Below are 17,298 nucleotides of genomic sequence, written 5' to 3' on the forward strand. Positions count from 1 at the left end.
GGGTGTGATTTCATATGACAGAACCAGCACTCTCGTGGTTCCCCCTTGCACCCTGACTCCAAATCTGTATGTCGGTGTGGGGATTCAATCTTTCATGTCGCCATTCCTGAACAGCATTCCTGATGGTGTTTTCCAACAACAGGATAACTGTCACCCATATACCAATGTTGTAACCCAAAACGCTCTACAGAGTGTCAACATGTTGCCTGGGCCTGCTCAATCACCAGATCTGTCTCCAATTGAACCCATATGCGACATCATCAGACGACAACTCCAGCGTCATCCACAACCAGCATTAACCACCCATATATTTGCCGACCAAGTGCAACAAGCATGGAACTCCATCCCACAAACTGACATCTGGCAACTGTACAATACAAACCATGCTTTCATTCAACATTCTGGTGGTTATACCAGTTATTAATGTACCAGCATTTCCATTTGCAACAGCTACCTTTAGCATGTATTAACCTATGATCCTGCAATGTCATCGTCATCATCATCATCATCATCATCATCATTTAAGACTGATTATGCCTTTCAGCATTCAGTCTAGAGCATAGTCCCCCTTATAAAATTCCTCCATGATCTCCTATTCAGTGCTAACATTGGTGCCTCTTCTGATGTTAAGCCTATTACTTCAAAATCATTCTTAACCGAATCCAGGTACCTTCTCCTTGGTCTACCCCAACTCCTCCTACCCTCTACTGCTGAACCCATGAGTCTCATGGGTAACCTTGCTTCTTCCATGCATGTAACATGACCCCACCATCTAAGCCTGTTCGCCCTGACTGCTACATCTATAGAGTTCATTCCCAGTTTTCCTTTGATTTCCTCATTGTGGACACCCTCGGGGTGCCATTGTTCCCATCTACTAGTACCTGCAATCATCCTATCTAGTTTCATATCCATAACCTCAACCTTATTGATAAGGTAACCTGAATCCACCCAGCTTTTGCTCCCATACAACAAAGTTGGTCGAAAGATTGAACGGTGCACAGATAACTTAGTCTTGGTACTGACTTACTTCTTGCAGAAGAGAGTAGATCGTAGCTGAGCACTCACTGCATTAGCTTTGCTACACCTCACTTCCAGTTCTTTCACTATGTTGCCATACTGTGAGAATATGCATCCTAAGTACATGAAACCATCCAGCTGTTCTAACTTTGTTCCTCCTATTTGGCACTCAATCCGTTTATATCTCTTTCCCACTGACATTACTTTCGTTTTGGAGATGCTAATTTTCATACCATAGTCCTTACATTTCTGATCTAGCTCTGAAATATTACTTTGCAAACTTTCAATCGAATCTGCCATCACAACTAAGTCATCCGCATATGCGAGACTGCTTATTTTGTGTTCACACATCTTAATGGTTCAAATGGTTCAAATGGCTCTGAGCACTATGGGACTTAACAGCCGTGGTCATCAGTCCCCTAGAACTTAGAACTACTTAAACCTAACTAACCTAAGGACATCACACACAACCATGCCCGAGGCAGGATTCGAACCTGCGACCATAGCAGTCGCGCGGTTCCGGACTGCGCGCCTAGAACCGCGAGACCCCCACATCTTAATCTCACCCAGCCAGTCTATTGTTTTCAACATATGATCCATAAATAATATGAACAACAATGGAGACAGGTTGCAGCCTTGTCTTAATCCTGAAACTACTCTGAACCACCAACTCAATTTACTGTCAACTCTAACTGCTGCCTGACTATCTATGTAAAGACCTTTAATTGCTTGCACAAGTTTGCTTCCTATTCTATAATCTCGTAGAACAGACAATAACTTCCTCCTGGTAACCCTGTCATATGCCTTTTCTTGATCTATAAAGCATAGATACAATTCCCTGTTCCACTCGTAACACTTCTCCATTATTTGCCGTAAACTAAATATCTGGTCCTGACAACCTCTAAGAGGCCTAAACCCACACTGATTTTGATCTAGTTTGTCCTCAACTAATACTCGCACTTTCCTTTCAACAATACCTGAGAAGATTTTACCCACAACGCTGATTAAAGAGATACCTCTGTAGTTGTTACAATCTTTTCTGTTTCCATGTTTAAAGATTGGTGTGATTACTGCTTTTGTCCAGTCTGATGGAACCTGTCCTGACTCCCACGCCATTTCAATTATCCTGTGTAGCCATTTAAGACCTGACATTCCACTGTATTTGATGAGTTCCGACTTGATTTCATCCACCCCAGCCCCTTTATTGCACTGCAATCTATTGAGACCATTTTCTCCACTTCCTCAAATGTGATCCTATTTCCATCCTCATTCCTATCCCAATGTACATCGAAATCTGAAACATTACTGATCGTATTTTCACCTACATTGATCAACTCTTCAAAACATTCCCTCCATCTGCCCAAGGCATCAACGGTATTCACCAGCAGTTTTCCTGACCTGTCCAAAATACTTATCATTTCCTTCTTACCTCCCTTTCAAAGGCTGCTAATTACACTCCAGAATGGTTTTCTAGCAGCTTGACCCAAAGTCTCCAACCTGTTTCCAAAGTCTTCCCAAGATTTCTTCTTGGATGCTGCAATTATCTGTTTGGTTTTATTTCTTTCTTCAACATAACTTTCTCTGTCTACCTGAGTTCCAGTATACAGCCATTTTGGATACGCCTTCTTTTTCCTTTTACAGGCTGCCTTGACTGTGTCATTCCACCATGCTGTTAGCTTCATCCTACCTTTACACACTACTGTTCCAAAACATTCTTTAGACACTTCTAGTACTGTGTCCCTGTCCCTTGTCCAGTCCTTTTCCAATGACTGTAATTGACTACTTTCAACTAACTAGTACCTTTCTGAGATCACTGTTATGTACCTGTGCCTGATTTCCTGAACCTGAAGTTTCTCCACTCTTATCCTCCTACATATGGACCTGACCTCCTGCACTTTTGTCCTCACAATACCAATTTCACTGCAGATTAAATAGTGATCAGTGTCATCAAAAAATCCCCCGAATACACGTGTGTCCCGCACAGCCTTCCTGAATTCCTGATCTGTTATTATATAGTCAATGACAGATCTGGTTCCCCTGCCTTCCCAAGTATACCAGTGAATGTTCTTATGTTTAAAAAAGGAGTTTGTGATTACTAAGCCCATACTGGCATAGAAATCCAAGAGTTGTTTCCTGTTCCTGTTGGTCTCCATATCCTCTCCAAATTTACCCATAACCTTTTCATACCCTTCTGTTCAATTTCCAATCCTGGCATTAAAATCAGCCATGAGCAGAACACTGTCCTTGTCCTTTACTCTAACAACCACATCACTGGGTGCGTCATAAAAACTATCTATCTTATCTTGATCTGTCCCTTCACAATGCGAATATACTGACACAATCCTAATTTTCTTGCTAGTCACTGTCAAATCTATCCACATCAGTCGTTCGTTTACATACTTTATTGCAACTACACCAGGTTCCATTTCTTTCCTGATGTAAAGCCCTACACCCCATTGTGCTATTCCTGCTTTGACTCCTGACAGGTAGACCTTGTATTCTCCCACTTCCTCTTCTTTCTCACCCCTTACCCAAATGTCACTAACAGCTAAACCGCCCAACCCCATCTTACTTGCAGCCTCTGCCAGCTCTACCTACTTCCCAGATTAGCCCCCATTGATATTAATAGCTCCCCATATTGTTACCATTCGTTTGCTGAGTCATATCTTAGGAGTCCCTGGTTTGTCAATTAGAGGTGGGACTCCGTCACCTCCAAAGGTCCGAGGCATTTTGCTCTGATTGTTGCCAGCATCATATTTAAAGTACCAGGGAAGCAGGTTGCTAGCCTTACTTGCCCCGGGTCTCATTGAGTTTTACCCCTAATGGTTGAGGGTCTAACCGGTGGATTTGGTAGTCTTTGCTGTCTGAGCACAAAGATGACCACGACTCAGAATATGTCTGAGATGCCCAGCCGTATTCCAAAGTAACTGGTATCCCGACTGTCAGGACCACTTAATTGGCCACTCATACGTTGCCCGTGGTTCATTAACTAGGACATGACAACACCATGGTGGTCCTGCAATGTCAATAAATTAAATATGTTACCAACACAAATGCATTCCTGAAATTTCATTACTCTACATTAATTATTTTGTGGTGTTTTGATTTTTTCCTGTCAGTGTATATTATTTCTTCATTCTATTGTATTGCAAAAATTAATCTCCTGATAACTTAACCCACTCTTACTTCTAGTCAAGCATATTCTTAGTTTGTATAAGGGTCTCATGAAACCAAAAAAATAAGGTATTTGTCTGATTAATATACAGAACTTAATATTTTCCAGGTGTCTTGTATGGAGAAGTTTCAAGAAATGCTATCATATGTGGTTCCTAATTAGCTATGTTAATGAGGGGCAGCACAAAATAGTGAGAGGTCACACATATGAATTTATGTTGGATAAGAGTACAATTTTTGAGGGTCAGATTACTTGCAAAGACTTCCTTCCACTGACAATCCCCACAGTTCTTTAATTCCCAGGAATTGAATTATTCTTGTTTGTAGCTGCAGTTTTGTCTTCAACATGTCACCATAGGCTGCAAACAGAACAAAATTTTAGAAAGTTCTTATCTCTAATTCACATATTTCACCAATTAAATCCTTTCTTTGACAACTTGTAATTGCTCTTTCTAATAACATATGCTCTCTCTTTGATGAGTATATTAAATGAAAAGAACCACATGTTTTCAAAAACCATGTTTTAGCTCAGAGAAACATTTGGCAAACTCCATGTGTTTTAGGGAGTGGTCCATTTATAGAATCCCAAATCAAGGTTCCAGGATGAGCTAAGAAATATATTATTCCTTCGTCTTATACCTCACATAATGATCAAGTATACACAGAGAAGTAATACCTCCAACCCCCCTCTTCCCTACAATGTAAGAGGTAGGGGTATGTGTGTGTGTGTGTGGCTGGGGGGGGGGGGGGGGGGGGGCATAATTTTGTACACCATACACCCAGCATAACTAGACATTAGTGGCTTATAGTGTATGGCTTTATTTGCAGAATTGAGTTTTGATGCACAGATCACCTGTACATGTGTAATATTAATTATTTTTAGTTTTAGAGACTCAGTGAGGATTCCACAAACTTTTGGTGATAAATTAAACTTGTCATAGCTAACGACATGAAGGCAGGTTTAAAAAAATTATAGACTTTTTAGATGAAGCCAGAGAAGGAAAGCACATCTCTTCCAGACACAGTGGCTTTTTGTACACCTGTTAATTGATTTGGGTTCATACACTCAAAAGTTACTGCCAATACATACCATGATGCTGGTCATAGGTTTCTTCAGACCTAGCCCAACATCTGTGTCATTTCTGATAAGCCACCATTTGGCTTTCTGTGAGTGGTGGCAGGAGAACACACAAATAAAAGGTGTTCCAGTTTGCTAGCTTTCGGAGCCAGTGACTCCTCCTCCTCTCGAGAGGGCTGAAGGGGAAGGAAGAGGGGTGAAGGAAAAGGGCTGGTGAGGTTCATGAAAAGTGGCAGAGTTCAGAAAAGTTTCCCAGAACCCCTTATCAGGAGAGACTTACTGGATGGGGTGAGAAGAAAACACTGATTGTTGGAGACTGCACTGGGTGAGATTTGAAAAACCAGAACCTAAAGGTAGAAGATCTATGAAGTGTAAATCACCATTCTGTTTGCTTAAATTGGTGAGATAAAAGGAAATGAAAGTCATAATCATTATTCAAAATTGATCACTTGGACTGGCAATTTGCAGTATATGTTGACATCCATGCATCAAACTATAACACACTTGATCCCTATTATTAAGATGGTAAGGCACAGGCCACAGATAATAATTTTGTACACATTGTACAATTTTGCATAAATTTTCCTTGTATGCTTACATAAGAGAGTAAAACAAACCCTTCTGGCAGATTAGGTGCATACTTTTTCGCTTACAGGGAGATTATGTAACAGCAGGACACCAACCATTAACTCTCCAGTTGTGTCACAGTGGTTCAGTGAACACTATCAAAGAGGCATCTAATTCAATTATTTCTTGGTTTAGTTGTATATAAGTTTCAAACTCCTTGATAATAGGAAACATACAGAAAACAGCATAAATTGTTAATATATGTTTTGTCTCCACAGCGTGATGAAAAAGGACGATTGCCTTCTCTAACAACTGTTTTACTGCAAGAGACTGACCGATTTAATAAACTGTGCCATACCCTGCATTCTTCACTTGACAATCTTCAGAAAGCCATTAAGGGCTTGGTGGTGATGTCAGAAGCCCTAGAAGAGATGTTTATCTCCTGCATGAATAACCAGGTAAACTTCTCAATTCATTGTATTTTTTCATATTGATCATTATTTGCATAGCATTTCCCTCAAAAATCTGTGAATAATTGTGGTTGTTATATAGCTGTTCAACAAAGATGACAGTGACAAGTGTAAGAAAAGATAATAATGATACCAGTTACAGTAAAATGTCCTGTTCTCGTGGTGCAGCATCAACCCTTGACTGCTCATGTCTAATCAATGACCCGAGAGTTTTTTCTTTTGTAGCTGATCTTTGACACAGTGAGAAATAAAGGTAGCCAGTCCCATTTGAATTCCTCTATTGTATGGTGGTTTGTTGATCTCTGTTGAATAGAATCATTATCCTCACTGTTGCTGTTGTATGTGTTTCAACGTGATGCAACTACATATGTCATTATGTATTTCAGTGAAGTAACCCAACGCAAAGCGACCTAACACAAGCATTTATGCATGATCACTGTCATTGTCTTTCACGTGCAACTCATATGACCACAGATGCTAAGCCCCATAGTGCTCACAGGCATTTGCACCTGTACGTATTTGTACAGAAGATATGGCACATGTCTGTCCGAACGTTTATTACAGTATAGCGTGAAACTATGAAGTAAATCGGTCAAGCGTGTCCTGAGATAAGTTAATTTGTTATTATCACTTTTCTGACCAGTTACATGCTGTTGGAAATGTTCATTGAATACAGAGAATGTTTCAGTGTTGTTCCTCACATCCTTTCAGAAAATGTACAAATTTCTCACAGACAATGAAATTATGTCAGAGCTGCTACAAACTGATGATGAACTGTCTCTGTCTCAGGAAAGTTCAGAAGATGAAGAGGACAATATTGAACTAAGTGAGCATGATATTGATTCAGATGTGATTGCCTCTTGAAGTGATGAATCTTTCAATTCATTTGTTAGTACAGATTGCTGTATGAGTAAAGAAAGGCTGACTAAATGGCATATGAAACCAGTTAGCCATAGGGGAAGACCAAAAAGCTGTAACATCATTTCTTATAAGCCAGCCACCTTAGCAAATGCTACAGCACCAGAGCCTTCAATTGGAAATCTTTTCTCTTTACTCTTTATTTTGATGGTTGGTTGATGGCTGACACTGTTATGTACACAAATATGCACATAATGAAAAAATTTGGACAGTTTGACAGATCTCATGATGCCCAAGGTACGGAATGTTTGCAGATGAATGCCTTTGTGGGTCTCCTGCTGTACACAGGAATTTATAAAGCCTCTCATCTCCATTTCAAAGACTTGTGAGATATAGGGAGTATTTGTGGTTATTAAGCCAGATATAAGATTTCAGTTTTTAATTTGCTGTGTACACTGTGACGATGAAAGTCCTAGAGATAGAGAAAAAAGATTGACATGTTAGGTGCTGTGCATGAAAGTACTGATTGCAAGTTAAGTCATTGGAGTTGTATACTCCTGAAGTGTGTGCAACAATTCATAAGTAACTAATTAAATTTTCCTTCTAACAACACTGCTTTGGTAGAATACAGAACATATTATCTTACGAACTTTGCAATATACACTATGTGATCAAAAGTATCCGGACACCCCCAAAAACACATGTTTTTCATATTAGGTGCATTGTGCTGCCACCTTTTGCCATGTACTCCATATCAGCGACCTCTGTAGTTATTAGACATCAAGAGAGAGCAGAATGGGGTGTTCCATGGAACTCACAGACTTCAAACGTGGTCAGGTGATTGGGTGTCACTTGTGTCATATGTCTATATGTAAGATTTCCACACTCCTAAACATTCCTAGGTTCACTGTTTCCAATGTGATAGTGAAGTGGAAACGTGAAGGGACACATACAGCACAAAAGCATACAGGCCAACCTTGCCTGTTGACTGACAGAGACTGCCGACAGTTGAAGAGGCTCGTAATGTCTAATAGGCAGACATCTATCCAGACCATCACACAGGAATTCCAAAAAGTGCATCAGGATCCACTACAAGTACTATGACAGTTAGGCAGGAGGTGAAAAAACTTGGATTTCATGGTCGAGCAGCTGCTCATAAGCCACACATCATGCCAGTAAATGCCAAGCAACGCCTCACTTGGTGTAATGAGCATAAATGTTGGACAGCTGGACAGTGGAAAAACACTGTGTGGAGTGACAAATCACGGTACACAATGTGGTGATCCGATGGCAGAGTGTGGGTACAGCGAATGCCCAATGAACTTCATCTGCCAAAATGTGTAGTGCCAACAGTAAAATTCAGAGGTTCGAGTCCTCCCTCAGGCATTGGTGTGTGTGTTTGTCCTTAAGATAATTTAGGTTAATTATGTGTAAACTTAGAGACTGATGACCTTAGCAGTTAAGTCCCATATGATTTCACACACACAGCAAAATTCGGAGGCAGTGCTGTTATGGTGTGGTCATGTTTTCCATGGAGAGGGCTTGCACCCCTTGTTGTTTTGCATGGCACTATTGCAGCACAGGCCTACATTAAGCACCTTCTTGCTTCCCACTGTTGAAGAGCAATTCAGGTATGGCAATTGCATCTTTCAGCACGATTGAGCACCTGTTCATAATGCACGGCCTGTGGCGGAGTGGTTACACGACAATAACATCCCTGTAATGGACTGGTCTGCACAGAGTCCTGACCTGAATCCTATAGAACACCTTAGGGATTTTTTTTGGAATTCCGACTTCGCGCCAGGCCTCACCGACCGACATCGATACCTCTCCTCGGTGCAGCACTCTGTGAAGAATGGGCTGCCATTCCCCAAGAAACCTTCCAGCCCCTGATTGAACATATGCCTGTGAGATCTGAAGCTGTCATCAAGGCTAAGGGTGGGCCAACACCATATTGAATTCCAGCATTACCGATTGAGGGCACCACGAACTTGTAAGTCATTTTCACCCAGGTGTCCGGATACTTTTGGTCACATAGTGTATGTAGGTACTCCGCAGTCAGATGGTCCTTTCAATAAACCAAACAAGCCTGCAGAAACAGTGGAATGTCTTGTTATTCCTCTAGATGGTACTAACAAAAATACAACTACTGACAATTGTTAGACTAGCATGCCTCTTGCAAGGATTCTATTGGAAAATGTATTGACATTAGTAGAAACATTATGAAAGAAAAAAACCATATATTCCCTCACAATTTTTGGCCAGTAAACAAAAAGCTGTAGCACAAGCCTGTTCAGTATTGCAAAAGATTTAACAATGGTGTCATGTATTCCAACCAAATCATGTTCTGCTGTACTTATCTCCATGATGCAATGATGGAAAGATCGAAGGAGATATGGGTTCTCAAGAAAAGCCAAAAGTTATAACATTTAACAGCCACACAAAAGGTGTCGCTGACACTTGTGATCAGCTATGTTATAATTACAACATTGGCAGAAGAACAAGAAGCTGGCCACATTAGCATTGTTTTTTCATTAATTGATAAACATGTCTGCTCTGAATTCATATATCCTTTACAAACTGAGCTCTGGTGATAAACTTACAATATGTGAGTTGACGAAGAAAGTGGCAAAGGGCTTGGGACTAATCAACTACACTGTTCAAAGGAATAACAGTTCTTAAATACACAGAAATCCATGACAAAAAATAAAGCTTTATCTAGCAGATAAAGGAAGTGGTGCCAACACACAATTCCAGCATGCAAGGATGTGAAAAACAGGACCAATTACCACTGCCTAGCAAGAGAAGGGGGTGTCACATGAACCTAAGTATGAATGACAGCAAGCATTCCACAGTACATGTGATTTGCTCCAAATATGTATGTAAAAAGCACACTGAAGTAATCTGCATGTCCTGTAAAGGTAACAACAAAGAATGAACATTTTATACCACATAACACGCATTCGGGAGGACGACGGTTCGATCCCGCGTCCGGCCATCCTGATTTAGGTTTTCCGTGATTTCCCTACAGCACTCCAGGCAAATGCCGGGATGGTTCCTCTGAAAGGGCACGGCCGACTTCCTTCCCAATCCTTCCCTAATCCGATGAGACCGATGACCACGCTGTCTGGTCTCCTTCCCCAAACCAACCAACCACATAACATGTAAAACATTATGCCTCTGTCTCGTTACTGAAACTACGTATTTGAATATCAATTATTTGGGAATAAATGATGACAAAATACCAAAGAAATTGTTATTATACTTTTAAAAGGGAAAACTACAGTATTCTTAATGCATTTCTTCATGGAATGGTTGTTATCACTGCATAAGGAAGGAAGATACTATGCCAGATTTCTTAGCAGCAGTAACTAAGATGTCATTGTCTCACCACAGCAGAGATCATTTAGTTAAGCCATTGGTAATTGACAAGTGGTATGTTTAACTGTTAACAATGATGTGACACTTTTATTCTGCAAAAGTTATGTCACAACCATTAAATGTATGGAACAGATAGGTATATCGTCTCCACATTCTAAATAAATTCCATGTGGAATGTGACTTGAAGGCAAAAAATGGAGGGTGCTTTTATATCAGAGACAGTCAAGTTAGTTACATGTTCCATAGATGACATTCATGATAATATGTCATGTATCAGCTCAAGATACATAGAATATTTAATTTTAAAGAATTTAAAATAAATATATGGCTACTGTTGCCCATTTACAGGTTTTTTGTGTATAAATTATTTCTTTTTAATATTTACTTTATGGTTAGGAGGAGTAGTCAGGGAAAAACAACTTTATTCCACATCTGAAAACATTTTTGCTATCTATCACACATTCAACCCTTTCTGTGCAAAAGTTACATTCATTAAAAGGAAATGTAGATCAGCATGTGAAATAAGGGATAGGCAACCACTCACCCATAGCAGACTGGTGGGTGGTGCATACACACATGCAGCAGAAAACAGTATTCACATTATCTCTCAAGCTCTTGCTCTTTTTCTAGAAAAAGTACACACAATCACACACAGAATTACAAAGACACCCAAATACAACCTCCCATGGCAATGGTTAGACTGATTACTGATAATCAATTATTGAGAGCTGATGCCTGAGCTAATGGACTTGGGGAGTGGGTAGGGACAGACACATGAGGTAAGGAGGTGCAGTACAGGACATTGTGAGGCAGGTCATTCGATAGATGACTCAGTGGCTGCACAACAACATGAAAGGTGTTCTGAGAGTACAGCATATCAGCAAAATGTTGATTGTTTAAAGAATTGAATTCCTGTATATGAAAGAGCTTCAAATGTCTGATTACTTTAGAAATGAATTAATGTGTTAAACATTTAATGGTAAGCATATAAGTGAGAAAAAGTTTAGAAATAATTTTAAATTATGGTTAAAGTTTGTTGGGAGTAACTAAGAGTTCTCATTATCAAACACTGGATCAATACTGTCGGGGTAATTTGTGCCCCATTTTGAGCGAAAACCTCACATCTAAATCTTTATGACGTAATATCTTTTCAGACATGTCATACAATGATATAATTTTTCAAGTACATTCAGTGATGTATCTAAACATTATCTGCATAGTGAGTTGCAAATAGAGTTAATAGTAAACAAGTAACAAAATTAAAATGCCATGCATGATGCTAAAGTTTTACTGCATGAAGAGCAAGAATGTAGCAAGCAGTAAAATTTTTTCCTTCCAATATATTGTGATGGGTGTCAGCAAGAGAAAGCTTCATAAGGGTTTAAAATTACATGTTAAGCTTCTTGAAAGTCGCTAAGTGCTCTCATTATCAAGCACTGGATCAATAAAATGCAGGTACCCGTACACTGTCAGTTACGCTACCTCACGTAAACGCACAGTTTCTTACTGTAATACTTGCTTATTATGACAGATTATGACAGCATTTAAATTTTTAAATTCAGTCAATAATTACATGAAATATTGAAAATCAAAACTTTGTTGGGGCTAAAGCCATTTGATAAGCAACCTGCAACTAGTATTGTTCCAGGATAGTCATTTAGTAATACAGATGAGAGAGAGAGACAGAGAGAGAGAGAGAGAGAGAGAGAGAGAGAGAGAGAGAGACAGTAGAGGGGGGGGGGGCAGAAATAGAAATGGAGGAGAGGAAAGGAAGTTGGAGAAGAGGAAGTCAGGGAAAGGAGAGAGAAAGGGAGAGATGTGGAGAGAGGAGGGAGGGTGGGGAACAGGGGGGGGGGGGGGGGGGGGGCAGGGAGAGAAAGAAAGAGAGAGAGAGAGAGAGAGAGAGAATGCAGCATGGGGAGGGGAGGGGGGAAGAGTGGTGGGAGAAGCATTACACAATCTGAATGGGGAAGGAGTGGTGTGGGCAGAAGAAAGAATGGAAAAGGTAAGGTGAGACTGTGGCAAACAAGTTAGTAGAGCTTTAGGAGAGACAGTTTCCACGTGTGCAGTTCACAGAAACTTGTTGTGGAAGAGAATATTGAAATTACCATTGCAGTGGAGCAGCTGTCTATTATATATTTTTATATATTTTATTATTATAAAGTTATTTATGTTGTTGTGCACAACATGTCTGCTCTCATAAAGTGCTGTTCAGTAAACGTAGCAAGCAACCCCCCCTCCCCCCGCCCCCAATTCTCCAAATGTGATTTCTCTCTCTCTCCTCTTTTCTCCCTCTCCCTTTCTGTCACCAATCCCTGTCTCTAGTAAATTTTTGTTTTTGTTTTTGAGTCATCTGATGGAAGACATGTCATTTACATTATCCTTGTTCCCTAAAAGCGGCCAAGGTGTTCATCCCATTAAGAATTAGTTACTTCCAAAAAAATATGCATAATGCGACTGATAAAACCAACTTCCAAATCCTTTTATACAGAAAGCTGTCATCTGCCATTCTACCCTTTGGGACAATTTTGAATTAATTAAGTTGTATTATTTAAAACTGTCTCTGTTCTGTTATACCATATACACTCAAATAACCACACCCTCGAATTACCATGTTTAAGAATTTAATGGTAATAAATGCAGTAAAATATTTTAGTCAATATGTATGCTCCTTTATCTCTATAATCATCACCAACTTTCATTGTCCATACTAGCAGGAGAACAATTGACCACCTTCCCATAGAGCGACATCCTTTGTTCCATCCTGTGAATTTGTGATATCACATTTTTTGAAGAATTTTTCCACCAGTGGTTACAGAATGGTGTCCCATGCATTTTCCACCCACTTACAAATCTGGGACAAATCTGGCTATTTGATTTTTCCTCTCAGTATGAATTTGTGGTTTTCATCAGCCATCCATTGTGTATATCAATGTTTAAGAGCATCTTTGAATGGTCGATTTATACACACACCCAGTGGTTGCAGGATGAAGGTTAGGCCTCCAGGGATAATGATCAAGTCAGTTTTCCCTTTTTGTAATTTGTCTTGCACTTTCTTAGTTGTATGTCCATGGAAGCTGTGCAGGATCAACATGTTATGTAAATTCAGTAATGTACCAGGATGACGTTGCCAAACATGCATCACCCAGTCAATCACAAGGGCATTAGCTATCCACTATTTCAGATTCACTCTCACAAATATGCCTTCCACTAATATTTTTGGAATAGTTTTCCTTTTAAATATCACGTAAGGTGGTAGCTTTCATTCATCGCCAGTTGCACGCAACATCACTGTACACCTTTGCTTCTCACTGCCACTAGTTTGTATCATGATGCTGGATTCTCCTTTGCTGTTCACGGTGTTGTCGAGCGGCATCTCAAAATAGACTAGCGCTTCATCCGCGTTACCAATGTGCGATAATATATAGGATATTCGCATTGCAGATTTATCATATAACGATGAAAATGCACTATTTTTTCCCCCTCATAATCGCCTAGAAGCCATTGAGTGATGGTAGTTTACCTCCTTCCTTGGCACATTTCACTCAACATTGCATATCTGTATTGTTGCTTCTCATCTTCATATATACAGTATTTGACCTAATACAGAATTCCAATTTAAAATGGTCTGCTGCAGTTTACCTCCTTCCTTGGCACATTTCACTCAACACTGCACATCTGTATTGTTGCTTCTCATCTACATATATACAGTATTTGACCTAATACAGGATTCCTGTTTAAAATGGTCTGCTGCAGCTCATTGGTATTCTTTCATATACTATGGTGTGAAGATGCCTAGCAAATGTACCTGGAAATTAGAGAAATGAATGTGGAATTCTGTTGTGATGTCACTGGCTGCAGTACCCACTTAAATACATAAAATTGGTCACTAAGTATGCTTTGAGAAAAATGCATGTAGTTCCAGTATATTATTCTCTTTCTGACTTGAAAACGTTTGGTGTGATACCTTATAACATTTAAATTCAAAATGTGTAAGTGCTAAGGTACTATCAATAACAATAGTTTGCTGAAAACTTAATTTGTCTTTGAGAGGCCATTTTACACCCTCTCCCCTCCTATGCAGCCCAATGTGTCATCCTATACTGTCAATATAACCTCTTAAGCAAAAGAGTTTGACAAACACTGGCCTAGGTGCTTTTACTATGGTCTGTAATGGTACGCATTGCCTGTGCATTCCAAGGTGCCTGAAATCCCAGAAGTTATCACAGTATGGAGCTAAACATCAGTAGGCCATATTAGCAGCTCTTTTATACTGTCTGCAAACCAACACACCAGGACACATGTGGCATTGCTCATTGTTCTGAACAGTGGTGATGACAAAGTGCCCTTATTCTTCATGCAACTACGCCAAATGTACTGCCTCATGGAGTGATGTTGTGAAAGCTATTTTTATGTCTCTTACAGGGTGCGAGTTAATGAAGTGAAGGAAAACATCAACTGAATGCACTTCTGCTTCTAGAAGCATATCATTATCACCCATATATCAACAGGAAGTGCAAAATGGCTAAGCAGCGATGGCTAGAGGACAAAATGTAAGGATGTAGAGGCTTATCTCATGAGGGGTAAGATAGATACTGCCTATAGGAAAATTAAAGAGACCTTTGGAGAAAAGAGAACCACTTGGATGAATATCAAGAGCTCAGATGGAAACCCAGTTATAAGCAAAGAAGGGAAAGCAGAAAGGTGGAAGGAGTATATAGAGGGTGTATACAGGGGTGATGTTCTTGAGGACAATATTATGGAAATGGAAGAGGATGTAGATGAAGATGAAATGGGAGATATGATACTGCATGAAGAGTTTGACAGAGCACTGAAAGACCTAAGTTGAAAAAAGGCCCCTGGAGTAGACAACATTCCATTAGAACTATTGACAGCCTTGGGAAAGCCAGTCCTGACAAAACTCTACCATCTGGTGAACAAGATGTATAAGACAGGAGAAATTCCCTCAGACTTCAAGAAGAATATAATAATTCCAGTCCCAAAGAAACCAGGTGTTGACAGATGTGAAAATTACTGAACTATCAGTTCAATAAGTCACAGCTGCAAAATACTAACGCGAATTCTTTATAGACGTATGGAAAAACTGGTAGAAGCCGACCTCGGGGAAGAACAGTTTGGATTCCGTAGAAATGTTGGAACATGTGGGGCAATATTGACCCTACGACTTATCTTAGAAGAAAGATTAAGGAAAGGCAAACCTACATTTCTAGCATTTGTAGACTTAGAGAAAGCTTTTGACAATGTTTACTGGAATACTCTCTTTCAAATTCTGAAGGTGACAGGGGTAAAATACAGGGAGCGAAAGGCTATTTACAATTTGTACAGAAACCAGATGGCAGTCAAGAGACATGATAGAGAAGCAGTGGTTGGGAACGGAGTGAGACAGGGTTGTAGCCTCTCCCCGATGCTATTCAATCTGTATATTGAGCAAGCAGTAAAGGAAAAAAAAGAAAAGTTCGGAGTAGGAATTAAAATCCATGGAGGAGAAATAAAATCTTTGAGGTTCGCCGATGACATTGTAATTCTGTCAGAGACAGCAAAGGACTTGGAAGAGCAGTTGAATGGAATGGACAGTGTCTTGAAAAGAGGGTATAATATGAAAACCAACAAAATCAAAACAAGGATAATGGAATGTAGTCGAATTAAGTCGGGTGATGCTGAGGGAATTAGATTAGGAAATGAGACATGGAGCAAAATAACTGATGATGGTCAAAGTAGAGAGGATATAAAATGTAGACTGGCAATGGCAAGGAAAGTGTTTCTGAAGAAGAGAAATTTGTTAACATTGAGTATTGATTTAAGTGTCAGGAAGTCGTTTCTAAAAGTATTTGTATGGAGTGTAGCAATGTATGGAAGTGAAACATGGATGATAAATAGTTTAGACAAGAAGAGAATAGAAGCTTTCGAAATGTGGTGCTACAGAAGAATGCTGAAGATTAGATGGGTAGATCACATAACTAATGACGGGGTATTGAATAGAATTGGTGAGATGAGGAGTTTGTGGCACAACTTGACCAGAAGAAGGGATCGGTTGGTAATGTTCTGAGGGCTCAAGGGATCACCAATTTAGTACTGGAGGGCAGCGTGGAGGGTAAAAATTGTAGAGGGAGACCAAGAGATGAATACACTAAGCAGATTCAGAAGGATGTAAGCTGCAGTAGGTACTGGGAGATGAAGAAGCTTACACAGGATAGAGTAGCATGGAGAGCTGTGTCAAACCAGTCTCAGGACTGAAGACCACAACAACAACAGCATATCAACTAACAGTATAGGTTTCATGAGATAGTCCTTATTCGGTCGGCAAACTGTTCAAAAACTTCCCCCAATCTTTGCCTGTGGGTGGAAAGTTTATCACGATAATAACTGACACCCAGCATATTGTAATACCATTCCATTTATCCCTTTTGCTAGGAACTCAAAGCTATGTGCACTCTTCATTCAATCAATCTACCCAACAGAGGTCCCCAAACAATTTCAGACATGCTATGTTTCGTGGAAAACTGTCTGGCAATGAACAGATGCAACCTGCATTGTGAACATTTTGCAAAAATATATCCACATTCTCTATGCATTTTCCTGAGAATGAAGGTATAGAAAGCTGGGAAACTGCTTATAATAGTGAATGGTGACACCAGAGTGCTTTTATGCATGATAGAGGGATGCAACCTGGGCAATTGGAGAAGCAGCCAGCTGCTTGAAATATGGTCACTACAATGTAAGTCCTGAGAATAG

General features: G+C 39.9%; 1 protein-coding gene across 1 annotated transcript in view; it reads left to right on the forward strand.

The window, feature by feature from the left end:
• Positions 1-17,298, forward strand: part of LOC126188640 (dynein axonemal heavy chain 6) — a 1,044,937-nt gene that overhangs the window by 951,574 nt on the left and 76,065 nt on the right. The window contains exon 106 of the mRNA XM_049930241.1: positions 6,115-6,294. Coding sequence (XP_049786198.1) covers positions 6,115-6,294 — 180 coding nt within the window. The remainder of the gene's footprint in view (positions 1-6,114; positions 6,295-17,298) is intronic.

Source organism: Schistocerca cancellata, chromosome 5, assembly GCF_023864275.1.
Source record: "Schistocerca cancellata isolate TAMUIC-IGC-003103 chromosome 5, iqSchCanc2.1, whole genome shotgun sequence".
Taxonomy (NCBI): domain Eukaryota; kingdom Metazoa; phylum Arthropoda; class Insecta; order Orthoptera; family Acrididae; genus Schistocerca; species Schistocerca cancellata.